We start from the raw sequence: 23,898 nt of genomic DNA on the forward strand, positions 1-23,898 counted from the left end.
AGAGTGAATTAATAGTGGTATTGTAAAGCACTTTGGGTGCCTTGAAAAGCGCTATATAAATCCAATCCATTATTATTATTATTATTATTATTACCATTATTATTATTTTATTATTATTATTTTATTTTATATTTTAATGACAGTTTAGGACATTAGGTAGCTATAAACACGGAGTGTACTTGAAAGCACCACACACACACCGATAGTGAAACCACATGAATGAACTCCAGGCAGTGTCTCTGTGCGTCCTGTCTACCGTACTGTCTTTAATGGGCTCGTCCTGTTTTCAGGCCGGTGTACACTTTCTATGAACTTTTACACCATTTCAGTGACTAAAGGGAAACTTCAGCTTTTTCCCCTTGGTGATGTATCAGCGCCTTTTTCTGTGTGCCAGGCTGCTGCTATTTTTTACAGGTAAGGAGGGGAATACTACTTCAGCTGCTATTATTACATTATATTACATGTGTTTATAGTTATATAAATGAGCTGCAAATTTATATAATCCCAATAGTAATGACAAAAAAGGTTACAAATGAAGTTACACAGAAGAGCAAAGAGGAAAATGTCCATGATTTGTACGTTTAAGTAACACAAGTTTAAGGCTAAATAACAAATAAGACAAACTTGTTTTACCAGCTTTAAATTCCATGAACATGACAGCAAGAAGATCGTTGTGTTATTGTTAAAATGATAGTCTATGGGCAGAAATCTGTGCCATCAGAAACTGAATTTGAATAAGTTAAATTTGAATTTGAATTTATGGTTTGAAAATGATCATCACTAAATTGAAATTGAATTTTATATTTTGAAAATGAATTGATTTGCTTTGAAACTGAAATGGAGTGATATAAAATTATTCTGCTCATAATGTTTATGGACAGAATTTCTAGGTGCAGCAAGTGGCAGAAGGCTTTCAACTGGGTGGTCCCAGAATCAGTCAGGGACGAGTTCCTGCCCCAATTGGAGGAGTTTAAGTCTTGGGGTCTTGTTCACATGTGACAGGAGAAGGGGAGATCAATAGGCGTATTGGTGCTGCGGCTGCAGGGATGCAGATGCTGTGCCGGTCTGTTGTGGTGAAGAGAGAGCTGAGTGTAAAAGCAAACCTCCTGGGTGAGGTCTTAAAGGCATGTCCCAGGACACACTGGAGAGATTATTTCTCTCAGATGGCCTCGGTGTCCCAACAAAGTCCCCGATTCTAATTGGATTTTCCTAAATCTTTTTATAAGTGCAAAATGTTTACATGTGAATGCAATTACATTACAAACTGTATGTTGACAGAACCACCTTCGTGTTATTGCTATTATAACAGTAATTACAGGCTCACAGAGTGATAAGAGGGAGATATGACTCACACATTCTTGCATTCACAGTGTTGGAATATGAGATAAGTTATTGCATAGTTTCCACTGATGAGTCGGATTAACTTAAGACCTGTTTTCACATTTATACCTTGTGGTAGGATGTATGCAAAAGGTTATGTCAACAATACAAATCATTGTTCTTCTGTAAGAGGTGCAAATATTTTTCCAGGAGCAGAGATTTTGCTTTATGCCTCCGGCTGTTTCATGTGATCATCACTGTAATAATGCAGCTTACAATATTGTTATATTTTAATATTTTACTACTGCTACTATTATTCCTTACTAGTGTTGTTTGAGAGTCCGTGCTAGTTTGCTAACTTGGATTAAAGGGCAACAGCCAAATTTTCTGGATCTCATGGGTGGCCCAGAATATTTGGTGCGCCTATGATTTATCAAAGGAACTCCAACCAGGAAACCAGAACGTGTGCAGCACCACAATGTTTGTCCCTTGTCCAGATATTCTGAATAGTTGTATGTTTACAGGGATTCCTGCTATTGCGCCTTATCATACTGCATTATTTTTGTGCCAGTTGTTTGAGTATCTGACTCTGAGGCATAAATGTGACTGTCAAAGTATCGTTTCAGTCACAAAGACCAAGCTGCCTTTGATTTTATGCAGTTAAAGCAAAGGCACAAGAGCAATCCAGCACTCAAAGCACCCTTAATGGAAATTTATTGGAAATTTTGCAACATCAATCAACATTAATCGGGTCACATTTAGAACTTTTTTTTAAAGAATGTTTATGGAAAAACCTTTAACAGAAACAACTATACAATCTAAAAAATTGGGGACTCCTGAAATGTAAGATCTTTATTTGAAAACTAATCCACTTTTTTTTTTTTTTTTTTTTTTTTTTTTGCCTGTCCCGTTTGGCTCTTTTGCCATCAGAATTGTTGTCTAAAGGCAAAGAAAGATGCCCAACGGATTTACTTTACCAAATTGACCATCCCAGCCTTGCCGTAATGGTCCATTTGATTCACCTTTTATTGTTTATTTTATTTTCACTTGCTGAATACAGGACAGACTTGACTGGGGGAAAGAAGGGGAGAAAGAGAAACAGCTGAGAAGAGGGACTGGGGAGAAGGGCAAAAGACAAAAACCAACAGAATGGGCAGAAAAAAAAAGAGAAAAAAAATGCATATATCGATCACCTGGATCACCTGCTGAGAAAGAAAAAAGAAAACAAGCAGAAGAGAACAAGAGTAATAGAATAAACAACATCACAATGATATATGGGAATATGACAGTAAATACTAAATATTAAACATTATTGTGCAGCACATAAGATCAACACAACACAGTGTGCTTTGAGGTAGGAGCCAAAAAGGGTGTAGTTTGTGGGTGTGATCACCCGTGTGTACACCTGTGAGCATGGACGCTTGTTTTTTGTTTTTTTAAAGGTTCCTTCATGTAATGAAGGAACCCAGGCAAGAAGAGGAAAAAAGAAAAAAAGAAGAAAATTTAAAATGTTAAGTGTTAACATAATGCTCTGTAATTGAAGCAAACAACCCACCCACTCCAGTTATTAGCAACTGGATTATGAGTTATTACTGTAAGAGGCATAACACTGACTTATTGAGTGATTTACCTGCAGTCTGTCAACTTATCTGTTAGTTTGTGATTCTTTTTCTGCAAGCTGCTAAACTCAAATGTCATCTGTAGAAAAACACAAAGTACACAAGCTGAATAATTAATTAGACCAAAATGTCAAACCTGTTACTGTTAGGTCAAAGTCATCTCTAAGTTATGAAATTAAAATAATTATAGAAGTTAACTGAACTGCTTCCACATCTCCTGTACAAGAACCAGAAAAAAGAGAGAAAAAAAAAAAGAAAACTAATCCACTGGTGACGTGGTTGGTGTTGTGTGTTGCATTTTTTTAATGTCCTGGAAATTAATGAAGTATAGCTAATTGAACCCTCTTTAAAAATAAATGTATTTGATTGTTAAAGCATTTTTCTTGCATCCACAAATGTTAGCATGATTCTTATGATTTAAATCTTCTTGAGGCATATTCATTGGAAGATTTCCTAAATGTGCACAATTACATTGCATTTCTCTGGAGTTTCCATCAGTCTCACAGTCAGAATGAGCGCCATAGGTAAAAAAAACAAAAAACAAACCCATAGCTTTACTGTTTAGCTATCACTACTAATAATAATAATCATAATCGTATTACCTTTGTTGTGTCACAAGTGAAAATGGATCTTGTTTATTTAATCTCCTACATGCATTGTTGCACTAAGTTATCGCAGCATAAAACCATGAAGCTGTCAGTCTGACGCAGTGGACATTTTTTTTTTTAACTTTTGTTTATGCTGCGTGATTTTCAAAGTATGAGGAAGCGCTCTCTATCTGCCACGTGAGGTGGTAGAGTTTGTCTTTGGTTTTACAGTTGTTTGTAATTCCTCGATCATTATTAATTAACCATCTCTTTTATCTCATCTGGTTATGCACTGACATTTGTGACTGATACAGTGTTGCTCAAAGAAAGGCACTCAGCCCTTCTTCATTTTATAGTTTTTACAGTCGGTGGCTGCAAATCATCTCACGTTTGTGCAGCCTGATGAGACAATCATGATGACATGATATCTGCTGCCATATCAAGGAAGGAAAAACACAAAGCACAAGATTGCGTAAGCAAACAACTGTTCTTGCGCAAGAAAGCAAATGCAAGCCACTGAATAATTTAAAGAGCCAAACAGCAATTGGCAAATGCAAATGCTATATCTCAATCTGGTCGCAAGTAGGAAACTGACTAGTATAAAAAACTGAAAAGTATGGCAAAAAAAAAAAGTTCAATTCCAGTTGCACAAATAAGGTCCAAGGTCTCATTATTACAAGTAAATGCAATACCATCCTCTAGGAGTCAGTGGAATAGTAGTGCTATCCAGTGCAGCTTTAAAAAGAAAAAATCATGTCTTTCTTTTATTATTTGTCTGATTGTTAACTGCATAACTGAAATAAATGAAAACAAGCCCAAGTTATAAATATAGTGACTGAAAGAAGAAGAATTCTGTCAAGGTCAGCGGGGCGAGCCGTGTGGAATTAGTAAAGGACCCAAGATGCAGGCACTGCTGATGTGAGGTAGCTTTATTTGTGGCGACTGAAAATACAAAAAGGCGACGGTGGCGAAAAAACAGAACTGAGAAAACCTAAACTGGGAAGACTAAGCATAAAGCAAACCTGAAGCCAGAAACAGAGATGCAGGAAGACACAGAGAGAAAACCATAAGATGCTGTAGGGAGATAACGCAGATGAACCAGCAACTAACAGGCAGACACAAGGCTTAAACACACAGAGGGATAACGAGGGACTGAGACACAGAAGGAGGGCACAGCTGGGAGTAATCTGACATGACGGGACAGGTGATAATTGAACACACTGCGATTAGACACGGACCTTCAAAGTAAAACAGGAAACACACACACATGCAAAGACACAGACTTAGAGACCTGACTACACTAGAGGGGATACACAGGCAGGGATGACACAAAACAGAGGGAGCACAGAATAAACACTGGGAAACCAAAACACAAACAGTCATAATTCATAATAGTATCAAAAGTAAAAGTACAAAAACCAAAAACACTGGGTCACCGACCCAGGACTGTGACAAATTCAGGCCTTCAGAGTCAGAGTAGAACTGCTTCTCCTTCAAAGAAGCCGTTTGAAATAATTATGACTGGATGACTCCTAGGTGGGGTGTTTTGGGTGGATTCGGGATTGAGAATTCCTGAGGACACACCTGAAAATAACTGGAGTAATTACATTATTAAGTTGGTTTGGGAATGCCATGGAGAAGGAGGTCTGGGCAGGTCTGTTTAGACTGCTCGTCCCTCACCCAGAGATGAATAAGTAGTATAAAATGTAGCATTAAATGAAAACATTTATTCATATATTTATGTATTTTTTTTCTAGGTGAACATGCTGCACATGGTAAACAGGGGCAGGTTCTAGCATTTGCTGGTGGAGATGTTATTCTACCATGCAACTTCAGGATCTCTGACAGCACTGACTTTCCGACTGTTGAGTGGTCCAAAGAAGGTCTGAACCCAGATGTGGTCTTCCTGTATCGGGATGGCTGTGAGACCTACGAAATAAAGAATCCAATCTTTGAGTACAGGACAAGCTTGATCATGAAAGAACTGAAAGATGGAAACATCTCATTAAGGATCTCCAATGTGAAAATGTCTGATGCAGGGAAGTACAAATGCCTCAAGCTCTGGAAGAATGCTCCTCGGGAGGTCACAGAAGTGGAGCTTGTTGTTGGTACGTCCTCTCAAGTTCAATTAATAACCAAAGCTAGGAATGCTGCACAGGCCTTGGACCTTGTCTAGTTTATCAAATCGTAGGCTGAACGAACCAAGTAATGTGAATGACTCCTTTTATACATTTCTGTGAATTATTCAGATTCAGTGTCCAAATAGACCCAGCGACGGCATTTTGATGGATTAAGCCAAGTCACGTCTAAATGATGAAAGAGGATAACACGCTTGCTTGAGTGTAATTTTCGTAGTATTCGCCTCTCAAAACAGCATCAAAAAGGCTTTTTGGCTGATTGTAAGATTGTAACACATGGTTAGATAGACATTTTTGCAGTACAGCTGGCTTCTGTGAGGCAACAGTGCTAAGCAATTTTTGGCCCATAAAAATGACAAAAACCAGCTAGTTGTTAATACTTCAATAGTAGTTTCATAATAGAAAACATTTTTTAGCAGCTCCATTACACTTTGTGGGTAAATCTAGAACCTGTGTTTACTGTGAGTATGAAATGAAGCTTGTGAATGGAGTAACTGACACTTCTAAGCTTGTGTGAAGTACTGTGTCAACAAAGGCTGAGAGTTCAGTCTGTGCACACATGTGCGTCAGAGTGTCTCAGGTTCAACTGGTTTTGTCCTCATTATGTTGTCATTATGTGCTCTCTCCAGTACTTTAAATTGTGTACAGAGTAAACTGTGTACACTATTTGTTCCCCATGTAGTTATTCTAAAAATCATGTCTCTTTGAAGTTGTTTACCAAGTTTATGTGATTAATTGGTTGATATTTCACTCTAATGAAGCTTCTAAAGAAGACTTTTTATAGTGTTTAATTTTATTAAGAAAGATTTTAATCTTTACCTATTTACCTTTTGATAACTTGGTTATCTTTAGCTACTCACAGTGAACTACATTTGGTATAGTTGGTTGCCTGAAGCTTAATTAAGACGATGGCTTGAATTATGCACATAAAACTAGTCATGAAGCTGGTTATTCAGGAAGTGATGACAGATGAAAGATTCAGTTGGCACACCTGATTAGATATTTTTGTTTACAGGTGCAGTCTCGGAGCCAAAGCTCTCAGTGGTTTCGGTTGAAAGATGTGGGGTGACTGTGCAGTGTGAGGTGAACTTCTGGCCAACAGAGCCTCAGGTAACATTTCTGGATCACCAAGGAAACGACATCCCCGCTCAAGGTTCAGAAAGAGATCGAGATGCCATCGGACGTTTCATCATCAAACAAAGAGTTACTCTGCAGGAAGGAAACAGCAGGTTCAACTGACATCATTGCTCCGTCTTTCAAAACTCACTGATAATTTATTTTGTGTAACATAAACAAAATGTTTTCCTTATGCCTCAAAACATTTCTCAGACACATCAAAAGTTGCTCTCTCATATGCGAGAGGTTGCGATGCAGTACATCATGTATCATGAAACAGACTTGTTGAGTTAAGACATCATTAGTGCAATGTGAACAGGAATAGTTTTAAATCTTATGACCTTATTTTGACTGGTCATTGGCATTTATGATTTCTTTAAAGCTAAAACTCTTGTGTATGAACGTATTTCTCTCTGTGAAGTCTTAAACGTCCAAAGCAATAGACACAAGAGATGTGAAGAAAAGAGCGAGGGCAGAGGGTGAGATGCGCATGGATGACTTGCTGCAGTCACCCTTAAAGGGAACACCCCAAAAAAACAACATTTAAATTTGGTTCTATTAAATTGATCCTGTTTTCATAAAAGATTTAACCAGTGATATACCATGTTTGGTAAGTAAATCAGACACAAGCAGCCAGTTTTTTTCCCCAACTCATCATTATATTTAATTTCTTAAAAAACATCTATCCATCCATTTATCTTCTTCCAATTATCCGGGGCCGGAAGTCTAAGCAGAGAAGCCCAGACCTGTCTCTCCCCAGCCACCTCCTCCAGTTTGCCCGGAGCTACACCAAGGCATTCCCAAGCAGCTGAGTGTCCACTGGGAGGAGGCCCGGGTGGTTCAGGCATTTGACACTGTCAGATGCCTGAACCACCTCAACTGGCTCTTTTCGATGTGGAGGAGCAGTGGCTCTACTCTGAGCCCCTCCCGAATGGCCCGACTCTCTAAGGGAGAGGCCAGTCACTCTTCGGAGGAAGCCCAATTCTGTCGCTTCTATGTGCGATCTTGTCTTTTCAGTCACTACCCACAGCTCATGACCATAATTGAGGGTAGGGAGGTAGATTGATCGGCTAACAGAGCGCTTCACTTTGACACTCATCTCTCCCTTCATCATGATGGACCAGTTTGGCGTCTGCATCACTGCAATCACTCATGGTGCAGGAACTCGTCCCTGAGTGGGCACTCCACCCTTTTCCAGCTGACGACCATGGCCTCCGGAATGAGAATCATGTGCTGATTCTCATTTCCACCGCTTCACACTTGGCTGCGAACCGTTCCAGTGCAAGCTGGAGGCCATTACTCGATGATGCCAACAGAACCAAAACATCTGTATAAAGCAGACATGAGATTCTCTGTGAAAAGCTCTGTGAAAGCCTTCCACCGCTTGGCTACGCTTAGAAATTCTGTCCATAAAAATTCTAAACAGAATCGGTGACAAAGGGCACTTATTGTTAAAAATCTTTTGAAAACAAAACACCTTTGTCCACATAAAATGTTACTAATGTACTCTAAAACTAACCAACTTGCATTTGTTCTCACAGCATCACCTGCAGGGTTCACCAGCCAGAGATCAACCAGACCAGAGAAACAAAGATCCTCGTATCAGGTACACGGGGACTTGAACATCACACATGTACCTGCTGGCTAACAAAATAAGAGAAATGCAGCCTGTTGTAGGAAGTTCACTTACTTTTAAAAACTCCAATCTGCTCATGAACTGCAGATGCAATTAGTGTTAAACTCTGGAACAGTGCATCAAATGACAACAATCATGTTTATATAATACATTGTCCCTTTTTAACTAAAACAAATAAAAAAAGAACTACCACCATACATATCCAACCTCAAATCAAATCATATGCAATTTGATTAATCTGTTCATTAAATAAACAGTTTTCTTGCATTATCTCACAGCTGAGTTGTAGGAAGTTGAAGGTGATTCAATTATTTTCAGGTATAGTCTGAAAAGTCTTCCAATAATTAGCTCGGGAAACATCTTGTTGTAATAAAATAAAAACATAAATGTGTTTTATTTTGTATACATGGAGCCATTTACGTGATTATGCAACACTTCTTAAGAAAGGAAGCTGCTTAGTTTGCCATAGTTCCTAGATATTGGAAAACCAGTTCTATGTTGCAGACATCATGTTTGTGATTTAGCAGATAATGTGATCAGATGTTAACATCATGCATGGTGTTATTTCAGCCACCTGCAGCTCTGACATTTGCACCGCTGCCTTTGCTGCTGGAGGGCTGGCTTCTGTCTTATTTTCAGCTATATTAGCTCTACTGATATATAAGGAACACAATAAATCAAGTAAGTCACTGTCTTCATTTAACAAAGATGATACAGTTAAAAAGTGAAGACATGAGCGAAGTGGTGAGCATCTAAGTGTTTTCTCTGCCTTGAAAAGGTTCACGTCTGTAGTGTCGTCCAACTGCCACAGGATGGCAGACATGGACCTCTCAAACAAGAACCACATGCTCAAAGTGCTGTTGCTGAGTACTTGTACTTAAAGACAGCTTGTTTCAGTAGAAAAAACAATAGCAACAGCTTTGCTTTTAGTGCTATCAAAAACTCATCAACCCACTCTTCAAAAGAAAAAAAAACAATGTCCTGTAAGACTTGTGAAAGTCTGTTAATGTCACATATTATAAAACAAAAGTTAGAAATATAGTTGCAGTGCTCTTAATGGCCAAAGGTGCACACATAGTGGCAGCTGTGGCTCAGGTGTTAGAGCGAGTCATCTGCCAATCGTAAGACTGGTGGATTCGTCTGACTGACTACGCGCTGAGGTATCCGTGTTCAGATACCGAACCCCATTTTGACCCCAGTGCATTCATGTAAATGCAATAAAGTACTTAAGCGCTGCATGAACACATGTGATTGGGTGAAAGAGACTTAGATGTCTGCTCAACTGAGTAGAAAGGTGATATACAAGTACCAGTCCATAACATTTACTTCTCCATAATCACCAAAATATCTTTATTTAGTATCTCTACTTGTTTCATGTCTATTCAGGGACACCTCTAGAAATCTTTCATATGGGGGCCAAAAAAATATCGGGGTGGCACAGCAAAGACAGAACAGTGAGGGACATCTAAAGTGACAAAAATGATATAGGCAGGAATAAATAACAAGTTAATGTTTCAACTCATTGTAGGGTGTCTTGCCCTCTCTTGTGTTCACTTGTGTTCTTGGTGCTGGGGGTCACTTGGGGGGGCCAGACAATTTTGGTGGGTGCCCAGTGCCTCCCTTGGTGGTGGTCCTGTAACTGTCACCAATCGAAAAAAAGAAAGTACAACTATGCAGTGAAGTTAAGGACGGGCGACAAGCTTGTGAAAAGTTGCCTATAAGTGTTTTAATGTTTTTATTACCTTCAGATTCAAATGTTTGGTGGGAAAAATCTTCATTTTGTTGCTTCACAGCTAAAGTCACTTTAAAATTATGTCTTCTTTTACAAAAATAGTTTGGGTTGCTTTTACTTTCCCTTCTTGTTAATCCGTAAATTAATGTCACATTATTAATGACACATTTTCTTTTCTGTCTACACAGCCCAAAAAAAGAAGCGTCTTCACAGGAAGTCATCAGACCAAAGAAAGAATAGCAGCACTGAAAATATGTTAAACAGTTTAACTGAGCAGCTAAAAGAAAGATTGGCTGGACTCAAGTCAGAGCTTCAGGAGAAAGAAGAGATCATTCGCCAGCTAAAAAGAAATGATCAGCCGTCTCGTGCTGTTGCTACCCAGCATGACCAACCAATTTGGGGCCTTTTCACGTCCAAACCAGACATCCCCAAAAGACCTTTCAATCATTATTCTGACCTTGACTCCAACGCTAGTTACTGTGCTGATGACTATAATCCAAAATTCACAGCTTCAACCAAAACTTACCCTCCAAAATCTGGCAGCTTACACCACAAAGGTTCACATTTAGGAGTCAAGAGGCAAAACAGCAATCCAGCACCGGGCCAACCAATCCAAAGAAAACATCGCAACAGAAGTAGTCCTGCTATTATGTCTTTAGCGTTACCTAGCTTGTCTTTAACCAGCAATGCAGAGAAAATGCTGGACCACATTAGCAGCTCAAAGAGTGAGGCTGAAGCCCTCCTAGATCAAGATGCATTCTCGCCACTGCATAGAAGTTATTCAGGAGGTTCTCATTTAGCTTGCAATAATAACCGCTTTTATGTACTGGAAGATTTAACTGAAGAGTCATGAGCTGCCAATTCACAAAAGGAGAACAAAAACTGGAAAACTTTCAGTTAACATCTACTAATGACTGCATCTTAGCCAGATGTTTTACAAGCTTGGCTTCAGAAACTAGAAGATATCAACTTTGAAATTACTTTGGCCTTATAGTTCTTCTTTTATAAGATTTTCATTTGGGTGTGCTATGGGGAAAAATCCATGTAAAGCATGGCTGGCATGCTGATGGATAACACTTAGACAGACATTCATGAACCCATTGTTTTAATTCCTGTTTGCTCTTTGTATTTTTGTTTATGGATGGTTATTTTTTTTTTACACCAACAGTTATTTAAAAGGTAAGAGCTGAAAATGAAGTCTTGGGTTTTAAACTAATGAGCATTAAACATAGACTATTTGAATGAATTAGATTTGGATGTATTATATAACCAACATGTATGTGTATGTGTGTGTGTGTGTGTGTGTGTGTGTGTGTGTGTGTTGATGTTTTATTGAATCTTAGTACCTTAATTTTGATTTCTGTTTTACTGTATTGTAAATGTTGCTTTATGTTACCATAACATTTGATGTCAAAGGTTGTATTGAGGGTTTACATTATTTAAAACTGCTTTGTAATACAAATTTAAAATGTTCTATTTGGCTTAATGTTTCAGGTTTCAAAAGCTAAATACTTAATGAAATATTTGTATGTGTTATATAAACAAAAATGATCATTTTCTCAAGCTTCTGCTTTTATGTCTTCCACACTCAAGTTCATTGTTTATTTCTTCAGACAATATTAGTCTGAAACCTGAAAGAAAATAAAGTGTGAACACTACTGAAGTACAGGAAACCTCCAAAATTCACAGGGATTACATTCATAGAGCACCTGCGAATTGTGAAAAACTGCAAAAAATTCCTATTTTTTATAGTTCAACCCTTAAATGTGTATTTGGGTGGCATCTTTGGGCTTTAATAGGGAAAAAGAACACGAAAGCATTCAGTGCAACACTTAAAATGCGGAACTGCATCTGCCAGAGATGCAACAACATGTTGTTGCAGCTGAAAAGACATATCAGAATCAGAGAAACTTCATTAATCCCAAAGGGAAATTGAGCATGTGAAAATGATCCAGAAATACCACCTCCTCTGGGCAGGTTAGACATTTCCTGAATATAAGAAGCTAATGAAGTGCGATACTCTGACTTCAAACATGAATTAACTTGATGCTATGTGAAGAAAGTTTCTGTAACTACTCAGTTACTCACTTACATGCATGCATGTGAGCACACACACAGACCTTGCACAGTTTAAGAGTTTGTTGGATTTTCTAATCTTTATATTTTGACATACCTGTTAACAGTTGAGATGATTTTTAAGTTCTACTGAATCTTTATAGTTAAGAGCAATTTGAAAGGTAAAAAGAATAATACATTTAATATTCATCCGTTTTTCCTCATCTTATTTGGCATAAATCAATTGTTTGTTTGTTTTAATGTGAAACTGAGGAACATTTAGATGATCACCTTAAGGCAGAATACAGAAGAAGAGCACCCTCTTGTGGCGGAACTGAAACATTCCACTGTAAATGACGCTGTCAAACTCGTGACTGATGTCATTAATCTAATCATGTTCCTGCCTGCCTTCTCCGAGCCAACCAGGCTCTACTTTGCTTGCTTTAGTTCTTAGTGTTCTTCTGTCTTTCATTCTCCAATTAGTGCAATAAGCCTCCTGGACCCATCCAAGCTGCAATCTTCATCTTCACTCCCATGTAGAGTCTGGGGATCCTGTCCTAAATCATGTCACCACTGGGATTATGTCTGCTTTGATGGGTAGTTGGAGTCAAATTACCAAATAGCTTAATATAGTTCAGTATCTGAAAAAATTGTTAAGTGTTAAGTTTTTCTATTGAAGTATTATTGTGGATATTGCTGGATTGTCTAATTAAACGTAGAAAAAAAAATAATCACTATATTTTAAGATAATTTTTAATCAGATTTTTCAGGTAGCTGTCACACCACCTTTAATGGCACATCTCATTCTAACCTGTTAGAATAAATGAATTCTCGTTTTGCAGTGTAGTCAGGGTTACACAAAAAAGTCTTCTAACAATTAATGAAAGGAAAAAAATCCAACACGGATCTGTCAGTGAAAGCTTGTCTAATACTATCATAGTTATGATAAATCTGTATTTTCTACTTTTTGTAGCTGAGGTCTTTTAATTATTATTTGTGAACCTGCTACATTAAATATTCATAAATATTTGTGTGTGTGTGTTTTAGCTCATCTCAGGAAATACCGCTCTAAGTAGAAGAGCGGAACCACCACCCACCCACTTGACTTGCAAATTCAATATTATGGACCTCCAGCCATCCTTTAAACGTCTTGGAGTTCAAGTTAGTGTTTTCATTTTTTGTTTTGTTGTTGTTGTTGTTGTATTTTACAGGGAAGTTAGAGCTGGTGTTGGCGTTTCATGTGTAAGCGAATGAGAAGTAAAAGTGTAGCAATCTTTAACACACCCACCCATAGCACACACCCAAGCCCAGGTCCAAAGTCTGAAGTTGACAATTCAGTTCTCATTCAGTGTGACTGTTTTTGCAAGTCTGATCTTAAAGAGTCGCTTGTGTCTGAGGAGAGAATGATTACTTTCGAAACATTTAACTGGTTTTATTAATAACTGTGTACTGATGATGTATCATCGTCTTCTCGTGATTGCCGGTCTGTTGTCAGCTTATATAGGTAAGAAAGAGAGCCGGGTTGCTTTAAATTAACGTTGCGCATGTCAAAGTTAAATTACAGTTATTCAAATGGAAACGTGACTTGAGAAACAAATTAAGCATTTCGCTGAAAGACAAAATTAATAGAACAGTTGATGGCAAAATGCTTTTTTTCTGCTGTTGGCAGAATAAGAATCACAGGAGCCAATCGATAAAACAACAAGCATGCGTTTGGATTTCTTTAAATGTCCTTATTTCTTTTTCTTTTTTTAACCGGAAAAGCCGGTTAAAGCCAGTAAAGCACATCACGAGGATGTTTCAGTGTATGTACTGAGGAGATGCAAGCAGTACTGCTACTGTTTATCTTCCACTGCTATGGGAAAGTGTTTATATAAACTGCTTCACCTGATGCCGCTACCTTTTGTAAGTCAATTAGCTGGAAAATGATGTCCGATCAAAACGTTATTAATAAAATTTGTGGATTATATTTCTGACACTTAGAAGAAGAGCAGAAAAAGTTCCTCTTGGGTGTTATAGGTGGGATTTTATATCATGTATGCATACAGTAACAGGAATGTATGATTATGTATATAACCCCAAGTATAATTCATCTGCATGCATGAACTGAGTGAAATGTAAAATTATAACTGTGTATAAGTTTAAAGTTCCTGAAATTACTTTTCTTTCTCATTTTTAAACAGTTTAAACATCAGCAGGTTGTCTTAACCTCGTCTGCATGTCTTAATTCAATAATTTGTCGCCATGTGATTCGTGTGAATAGATATTTGCATTAACATGCAGTTGCACAGCTGTACCTAAAAACTGGCTGGTGAGTGTGTACATGTGTTATTGACATGACATGTTTATCTTAATTGAATGTCACAGTTTTCTGAGTCCTAACAAAGTGAACATACAGTATGTTTGTGTGGGACAGTGTGGGACATCTTCATATAAAAACTATACATCTTACAGGTTTGGGGTCTTCACCAGCTTACCTCATGAACTATACCTTTCCTTTTCTGTCAAGAAGTGGAACAGTGTTGTTCACTGATGTGCACCCCTAGTTCAACCTGTGTTTTTTTTATTGGTGAACAATATCTTAATCATCCTAAACCAATCAGGAACACTGTGCAAAGTTCACCACATGGACTCGTCCCAATAGTTGTACCATTACCCAAATACTATGCATTTCGTGTGAACCCCAACAGAAAAGTCAGTGCATATCAAATGTTTATGAGGAAATCGATGAGAAATGCATTCGAGTGACTAAGCCTCCAATGTACTTGCATCACAGAAAACTACAGCTGTAATTTATGCAGCTGAGAAGATCATTAGAAATGCAGCTGATTGTAGCGTTTAAAGTGCTATGAAAAAAAAAACAGCCTTGCCAGTCTTGGTGCTCTTTTTCAGTTGGGCTGTCATTAGGGTGGTAATTTTCAAATATTACCTAAATTAACTTCAATTTCAGGAGCCTTGAGGAGTCAAAAAGAATTTTCAAAATTTTAAAAGGTTTTTTTCTCCTGTTGAAGTCAAAGGTTTACCTCTATCTTTGTTGTGACAGATTTATGCCCTTACAGATTTAACATGGGGATAAAAACATATAGGTTATACTTCATTTTCTCTGTAATGTAATTGTAATCCTACTGGTCAATATGCAGAGTATTGACCAGTATTTTAAAAAGACTGGTAAATTGCAGAGTTTGCCTTGTAGCTCTCGGCTCTCTTCACCTATAACACATAGAATAATGTAAAGGAGGCAATCCAGATGGAGTTTGCACACAGCTTTATTAGTATAAATATGGTTGATTATTCCTCTTGTGGGTTTTTTTCTAGGTGAATCCCGTGCTCATGGTCAGCCACTGCACGTTCTTGCCTTTGCTGGTGGAGATGTTATTCTACCATGCAGTTTTAATATCTCTGACAACACTGACTTTCCGACTGTTGAGTGGTCCAAGGAAGGCTTGAAGCCAGATGTTGTCTTCTTGTACCGGGATGGTTGTGAGGCCTACGAGATGAAGAATCCAGCCTTCGATTACAGGACAAGCCTCATCGTGAAAGAGCTGAAAGATGGAAACATTTCATTACGGATCTCCAATGTGCAGGTGTCTGATACTGGAAAGTACCAGTGCCTCATATTCCAGAAAAATGCCATCAGGAAGGTTACAAAAGTGGAGCTGGTTGTGGGTATGTCTACTAATGTTCATTTCCACATTGGTAATTCGGCTGTGAACTGTGTAGTCCACCAGCCTGAGAGTTGAATCCTTGCCCATTTATTATATGTATATTAGAGTCAGAGCTCTTAGCAGCATGTAGTTTAATTATGAAGTAAAGCTATGCACCAAGTCTTATAATAGAGGATGTGTAAGGCTATAAAAGACCCTTTTTTATAACTTACCTGTACTACATTTTTAGTTGATGCTGGGTTAGGGTTTAGAAACCAAAACTGTTCAATTAGGCTTACAATAAGACAACCGACTTTGGTTTTCCATGGTGACATAATGTAGATATTACAATCCTTTTTTTATTTTATATAACATTTTGCTTGCCATGAGTTTGGAGAGCTGTTTTATCCGATATATTTTTACCAGGATAAGCTATTCACATCATCATCATTCAGAGGACTTGTTCTTAAGCAGGACCAGGTTCCAATACATCCTATTGACTTGATTGAAGTTGGGATTCTTTTTCATGAACTGATCATGTTTCTCTTTCATTGCAAGGAAAAGGCTTGTTAATGCCACTTTTTTACCCTTCCTGGATTACATTGGTATCATTTACATGAATGCCTCTGCTCACTATCTTCATCTGTTGGATTCTGTCCATCATGGGGCGTTAAGATTTATAACTGGCTGTAAACTTTTAGCTCACCACTGTGCTCTATGTTCACTGGTTGACTGGTCCTCATTGGCAGCATGGTTCATTGGTATCATTTTATCTATCAATCTTTTTCTCCTTTACTGACCTTTTATTTATCAGAGTACATATTTAGTCATAGACTGCAGCGTTGGGACATCATTACATTTACTGTTCCAATAAGTTTATACGGAGCTGGGAAAGAGGGCATTCTCCTTTTCTGCCCCATCTTCATGGAATACATTACAGAGTGATTTGAAGATCTCTTAATTGATTTCAATTGCAGACTTCAAAAGATGTAGAAATGTTTTTTTGTGAAATCATCAGTGGGAACTTGTTCTTGTTTTTGATATGACTGTGCACATTAAATAAATTTAGCTATTTTATTGTTTTCATTTTAATACTATCGTTATACGGTGCATGTTAAAAAGCAAACAAAGAGTATTATATTAGCGGTTAATGTGGAAATCAGAGGCATTAGGTGTGGAGGTCAGTCATGAACTATATTCAGAATCACCTTGTTTTTTTGGTTAATTAGTACATTCATATGTCGCATTTGATCTTAATGGGCCACAAAATATTATCTTTTTCTGAGTCATTTTTTAAGCTTGAAGTACAGCAACAGATTCATATCTTCTACCAAGCCTCTTAGTTCAAAGTATAGATATAGATCTGACTATATGGTCAGGTGTGGCATTGCAGAGAGAACTGGTTTGTTATTAACCTCATGACAATTGCCCAACAGTGAATTGGTCTGCAAAAACATATCCAGTATTTCCCCACCTTGTTTAATCTTTGCCAGTGTTGAATGAAGTGTTTCCTCAATGACTAAAAATGTCAACACAACCAAAACCATGATAATACCTCTACCATGTTTATCAGTTAAATTTTGGTCTTGGTGTGTTATGAAACATCCAAGTATTTTGTTAGTTGAATTTGAAATTAAAACGTGCGTGCTGACCTTTAAACAGCACCAGCCATATCTAGTGTTTAGTCTTAAAGATGGTCATATAACCAGCTATATTTAGTTTCTTGCTGTTGCTTTTTACTACTTGACAGAATTGCATATTTTATGATATTAATGATATTTGATAAATATGGGATCTAAGGTCCTGCAAAAGTTAAAGATTGGTTCACACAAAATACATTTCCTTTCCACAGGGCACAGAATTCGTTTTTTCAGATGAAGGGACACCTTGACAAACCACAGTCATCTACTTTGGCTTGGCTCCATGTAGCTTTTGAAAAAAAGTAGTTTACTTAATGAAAAGCACAGCTTCTTAAAATTATTGTACGGTTAAAGACCCTTTCAACAATAATAACCTTGAGACAACTGTTACTGTGATTTGTCACCATATACAGTGGCTTGCAAAAGTATTCGGCCCCCTTGAACTTTTCCACATTTTGTCACATTACAGCCACAAACATGAATCAATTTTATTGGAATTCCACGTGAAAGACCAATACAAAGTGGTGTACACGTGAGAAGTGGAACGAAAATCATACATGATTCCAAAAATCTTTTACAAATAAATAACTGAAAAGTGGGGTGTGCGTAATTATTCAGCCCCCTGAGTCAATACTTTGTAGAACCATCTTTTGCTGCAATTACAGCTGCCAGTCTTTTAGGGTCTGTCTCTACCAGCTTTGCACATCTACAGACTGAAATCCTTGCCCATTCTTCTTTGCAAAACAGCTCCAGCTCAGTCAGATTAGATGGACAGCGTTTGTGAACAGCAGTTTTCAGATCTTGCCACAGATTCTCGATTGGATTTAGATCTGGACTTTGACTGGGCCATTCTAACACATGGATATGTTTTGTTTTAAACCATTCCATTGTTGCCCTGGCTTTATGTTTAGGGTCGTTGTCCTGCTTTTGCAAGCCACTGCAAATAATTGAATTGTTTTTAACAGCAGTTTTTATGGGATATGTGTCACTTAGAGTGCCTTTCATTCTTCTTCAGAAGCAAGTTCTATAAAAAGATTTAGGATTAGACATCATATATTTTAGTATAAAAACAAGAGTAGAACAAGCAATAAATTAGGATACATGTGTGGCAGATACATAAATCTGTTTTTGTTGCTTTTACAGTGGCTGTTTCGGAGCCAAAGCTTTCTGTGATTTCAGTGGAGGGCGGTGACATTGCTCTGCATTGCGAAGGAAACTGCTGGCTGCCAGAGCCTCAGATAACATTTCTGGATGACAAAGGAAAAAAGATCTCTGAGGAAAATCCAAAAAGAGAACAAGATGCCCGTGGATGTTTCACTGTGACACGAAAAGCCACTCTGCAAAGAGCTACCAGCAGGTTATACATATATACTTACACTTTCTAAAACATCTATAAAGTGGTTTAGAAATGAGGAAACAAAATATTCATCTTGGCATTAATTTTTTTTACAGTACTCTGCAAAACATTTGAACCTCTCTCTTTCTATTCTGCCAGGAAGATGGTAAAACACAGCTTTAAAAAATAATTATTTTGCAGGACACTTCACACAATGAAAAGGTCACGGTCCACGAGGACACTTTTTCCCATATAAATGAAGACTGGCTCAAGACTTTTGCACAATACTACAGATGATGTTTTTACTAACCACCTAACAGTAAAATGAGCTTTTCACTAATATAACACTAATTATGTCATTTAGTGTCACCTGCAGAGTTCATCAACCAGAGTTTAACCTGACAAGGGAAACAACAATCCTCATACCAGGTATGCAGGGACTTCACTGTGACATGTGTACATCTTACACCTAAAATCATGTTTTATTTGCATTTTTCATCTATGTGAGGTTTATGTTTTAGAGTATTTTACATTTTCAAAATATTCCAAGTTATTTATATAACTGCACAGTGTTATGTCATTTTAGCTGGCTGTATGAAATCTGATCTTCAAATGGTTGTCATCACCATTGGAGGAACAGCTGGATTTCTCTTAGCTGCAGCTGGACTGATTGCTCTTTTGTTTAAGCCATGTGGCAAATTTGGTAAGTAACAGTTCTCAACTAAAAGACGAAAACAAAAACAGTGCTACAGCAAGGCAAGCCACGGAGCCATATACTTTTATATATACTGAGCAGCTTAGACATATTTTATAGTGAGGTATGTCCAGTGATCAGTAATCAGTGTTGGGAAGTGCACACACTGATTCTTAATAACATTATGACCACTGATTTTGTCTTCATCATAGCACCTGTTAGTGGGTGGGAAACAATATGGAGCAAGTGAACATTTTGTCCTCAGAGTTGATGTTAGAATCAGAGAAAATTGGCAAGTCTAAGAAATTGTAATGGTTAGGCTAGTCAGAGTATTTCTAAAACTGCAGATCTTGTGCAGTGTTTCTAGTCTGGAGTGGTCAAAATCTATGAAAAATGGTCCAAGAAAGGAACAGTGGTGAACCAGCAACACGATCATAGGTGGCCAAGGTTCACTAATTGTTGTGGGAAACACGGGCTGGTCTGTCTGGTCCAATCCAACAGACACGCTACTGTAGTTCAAATTGCAAAATAAGTTAATGCCTGTTCTGATAGAAAGGTGTCAGAATACACGGTGCATTGCAGTTGCATAAGGGGCTGCATAGCCAAACACCAGTCAGGGTGGCAGTGCTGACCACTGTCCAGCACTGAAAGCACCAACAATGGACGTATGAGCATCAGAACTACACCACAGAGCAATTGAAGAAATGGCCAGCTGGATGGCCAGCTTTGTTTGTGTTGCTTACCTGGGGAACACCTGGTATCATGGAGAAGAGCAAGCTGTCAGAGGCAATGTGATGCTTTGGACAATGTTGGGAAACCTTGGGTCCTGCCATCCATGTAGATGTTATTTCGATGTACCACCTGCCTAAACATTGTTGTAGACAATCACCCTTTCATGTGAAAGGTGTTCCCTGATAACTGTGGAACCTTTTGGCAGGATAATGCACCCTACCACAAAGCAAAAATGGTTCAGGAATGGTTTGAGGAGCCCAACAATAAATTTGGGGTGTTGACTTGCCCTTCAAATTCCCCAGATCTCATTCCAATCTGTTTGTCTGTTTGACATGCTGGACAAATAAGTCCTGGGAATTCTTTTCCCAAAACAGTGATTGGGAAAGTGTTTTCTGAAGTCATAAATAAAGTGAAAAGCAGGGTAATTCTCTTGTAGCTGTATACATCTTGGTTTCTTTCTACAACTAGATTATTCAGCTGATTATTTTATTTTATTTTACAGCTATTGTAAAGCAGCTAGAGACCAAGAAGTCATCAGATCGAAGTATAACGTGTGAAAGCTACCACCTACTGACAACGGACAACTTGGTAAATGGCCACAATGGGCAGATGAATGAGTTTCTTATGGACGATGAGACCATAAAAATACAGAACAACAAAGTTACTCACTACGACAGGGCAACAATTGTTCGACGCCATTCCACAACCACAGGAGATGTTCCAAAACCCTCACAATTATTCTTAAATCATAGCCCTGACATTAACAACGTCACCAGTGTGTACAATCCAAACCCATCTTCAGCTTCAACCAGCATTAACACTACAAAATCTGGCAACTTACTCAAAAGCAGGGGTTCGAAAATTGTTATCAAAAGACAAGACAGCTTTCCAGACCCTGGTCACATATCTCAAAGAAACCACTGTATGTACAGCAGTCCAGATATTTTACAACTACATTCATCAACATCCAACCCTTCTTCTGCTCTCAGTAGCCACCAGATGATCAACTCCAGTGTCTCACCGCATCGAAGCACCCGCCTTCCTCAGCGTAGACACTCCTCAGTACTTCCACATTTAACAGAATTCAATAACCATCACAACCTCCTGAGAAATTTACCTGAAGGAGATGAACAGAAAGGTTTATTAAGAAATGAAAACAAAAGGAAACGTAAATTGTACTAGAATAAGTGCATGGCAAGGTAATGCTCACTTGGTTCAAATGATTGAAACTCCTTAACTGAGCAATAGGTGCTGAAATTTAACACCAGTGACTGAAGCGTGGAGTAGGAGCTTGACAGTCAGCTGCAGTGACGTGAGTATTGCACTGGCTGTTGTGGTGCCTCGGTGTTGTTGGAAAAGGGGGGATCTTGGCATCACTGCTTAGATTGTTACCTCTAGATAAGAGTTCAAATAAGTAGTAGAAAAATGGAATTTAAAAGAACTGAGCCAGCCCGGTGGTGTATTTCTAGAAAACTAAGCTAGTCCTACAGAATCAGAATCAGAATACTTTATTAATCACTAAGGAAAGTATGTAAGAGATACAGGTCTTTGATTTTTTTTATTTTTTTATTTTTTGCATTACCATTTGCAAAATCACAGAGACCATGATGCTTTACCATGATTTGGGGGAAAAAACAAAATGTTCTGTGCTAAAATTAGCATGGATATAGGAGATCTTTTCCAAGAATCTAACTCAAGTAAGCTCACTCTCTTCTTTTTTTTTTTTAATTGTTATTGAATTATTGTATATATCATGATGTATTCATCCTGCTCATACATTAACCTTTTTGTTCTTTAATTAAAAATATTTCCAGGTTTTTGCATAAAATGTGCAAAAGGGTATCTTTGTATTTCTGTAATTGAAAGGTTACATTTGCTAAACTTGGACAGTGAGCTCGGTTTCAGTGGCTCATGTAAAAATGTTTGTCATCTATCATCTGTAATCCCAAATGATATCATTTTTGTTTGGTGATGTTTTTGCACAAGGGCATGCATTCATTTAAGTTATTATTAAAATGTAACTTTCCACCAACTTCACCCAGCTGTGAAAGTAGTTTACAAATCTCTCAGCACAATGTCCCAACAAAGTCCTGCATTCTAATATGATTTTCTCAAATATGTATGTATGTATGACAAACAGACAGGGTGACACCATAGACAGACAGAGACACAGACCAAATATAACACATAGAACCCAAACAATAATAATCATCATCATAATAAACTAGAAAATGATAAACTAAAAGCGCTGGGTCACCGACCCAGGACCATGACAAAAGATACCCATAGTAAACTACAGTTCGTTGAGTGGGATGCACACAGATTAATTTAATGTTTGACAGAGTAGTGGATCTCTTGGAGGACCAAAGGGAAGATTCATTAATGTAGTAAAGAAGGACATGCATTAAAGATTAAATCTGTGATTTTTTTCCCCCAACACATCCTTGTGTTTTTCTTAGTAGCATATGTATAAAAGCTGTATTGATGTATAAGGGGAACAAAAAAATGAGGTTAGTCATCGTCTTCAATTAAAAAAAGATGGTAGGCTGAGAAGTTGAAGGCATGCCGAGTGTTTAGCAGCCGAGTTTTCCCTCTGCCTCGAAAAGCTTAACATTTGTAGTGTCCTCCAACTGCCACAGGATGGCAGACCTCTCCAAGAAGAATCACATGCTCAAAGAGACCACAGACCTCAAAGCACTGTCACTGATTTGTCAATGATGTGGTTCATTCTTAATGCTCTCATACTGAATGCACACCAAAGTATCAGATAGTGAACCTCATTTTGACCCCAGTACATTCATGTAAATGTTAAAAAGTGCTGAGACATAAGCCCAGCATGAATGTGTGTGACTGGGTGAGTAAGACTTGTAGAAAGGTGATATAAAGGTGATATACATGTCCATTTACCATTTACTTACTTCTCCACAATCACTAAATATCTCGATTTATATGGGGGCTTATATTATTTAAAACTGCATTGTGCTAAATATCTGTTGTGTAACCAAAACGTTAATCTAGTGTTAAAATGTTAAATTAACAGCCGGAAGAAATAAAATATGAATTCTACTGAAATTTAAAAAAGCACTTTTCCAATTTCTTTATCAGTGGAAAAAAATGTTAAAGTGCAAAAGGGTCGGTTGTTATGAAAGTGGTTAGCCATTTCAGTGAAAAGACATTAGCTGTGCTTGCTAGGCTAGCAACTGCTTGTGTGATTATTTGTTGTCTACTAAAAGACCATCCAAGAAGATGTTTGTTACCAGTTCTGACAAATTCTGTCATTTTATTAGTCTGTCATTGTGTTCATACCTGTTGTTTATGCATGCATCTCACTGGCAAGCATTAGTAACAACAGAGCATTCAATCTTTGGATACTTTTAGCTCAAAGAAAAGCTGCAATGCTAAAACTAGTGCTTCAGAATGGTTGCTAATAGTGATGTGTCGGTCGCGAACGAAATGGCTCCTAGAGCCGACTCTTTGAAGTGAACGACACAAGGTTTTTTTTTCTTTTTTCTTTCTCTCTCCCTCTCTCTCCCTTTTTTTAGCTTCACTCCGCACAGGACTTGTGCTTTGCGCTGGGAAGAGGGGCGGTAGTTACACTCACAGTAACACAGGACCAGAGCAGGAGGGAAAGAGAGCCAGAGACAACAAC

General features: G+C 37.9%; 2 protein-coding genes across 4 annotated transcripts; both read left to right on the top strand.

Annotated features, from left to right (window-relative positions):
- Window positions 1-46: 46 nt before the first annotated feature.
- On the top strand, window positions 47-11,820 carry LOC146579185 (selection and upkeep of intraepithelial T-cells protein 1-like). Of its 3 annotated transcripts, none has more exons than XM_085261610.1 (6): window positions 47-414; window positions 5,284-5,634; window positions 6,680-6,893; window positions 8,322-8,386; window positions 8,987-9,097; window positions 10,337-11,820. In XM_085261610.1, exons 1-6 carry the CDS (start codon window positions 366-368, stop codon window positions 10,999-11,001), a joined length of 1,455 nt encoding a protein of 484 aa, XP_085117736.1. In that variant the 5' UTR covers window positions 47-365; the 3' UTR covers window positions 11,002-11,820. The 3 variants fall into 3 exon arrangements, with proteins under 3 accessions (XP_085117736.1, XP_085117753.1, XP_085117744.1); XM_085261618.1 differs by lacking the exon at window positions 47-414 and adding an exon at window positions 4,745-5,180; XM_085261627.1 differs by lacking the exon at window positions 8,987-9,097 and having other exon boundaries at window positions 48-414.
- Window positions 11,821-13,368: 1,548 nt separating this feature from the next.
- On the top strand, window positions 13,369-22,077 carry LOC146579186 (butyrophilin subfamily 3 member A2-like). Its single transcript, XM_085261582.1, has 6 exons — window positions 13,369-13,707; window positions 15,519-15,869; window positions 18,631-18,844; window positions 19,188-19,252; window positions 19,410-19,526; window positions 20,752-22,077. The coding sequence occupies exons 1-6, from the start codon at window positions 13,656-13,658 to the stop codon at window positions 21,429-21,431; spliced, it is 1,479 nt and encodes a 492-aa protein (XP_085117708.1). The 5' UTR covers window positions 13,369-13,655; the 3' UTR covers window positions 21,432-22,077.
- Window positions 22,078-23,898: the final 1,821 nt, after the last annotated feature.

This window comes from Mchenga conophoros, linkage group LG3, assembly GCF_057382185.1.
Source record: "Mchenga conophoros isolate Kocher_MC1m ecotype Shallow Benthic linkage group LG3, M_conophoros_male_GT1.1, whole genome shotgun sequence".
Lineage (NCBI taxonomy): Eukaryota > Metazoa > Chordata > Actinopteri > Cichliformes > Cichlidae > Mchenga > Mchenga conophoros.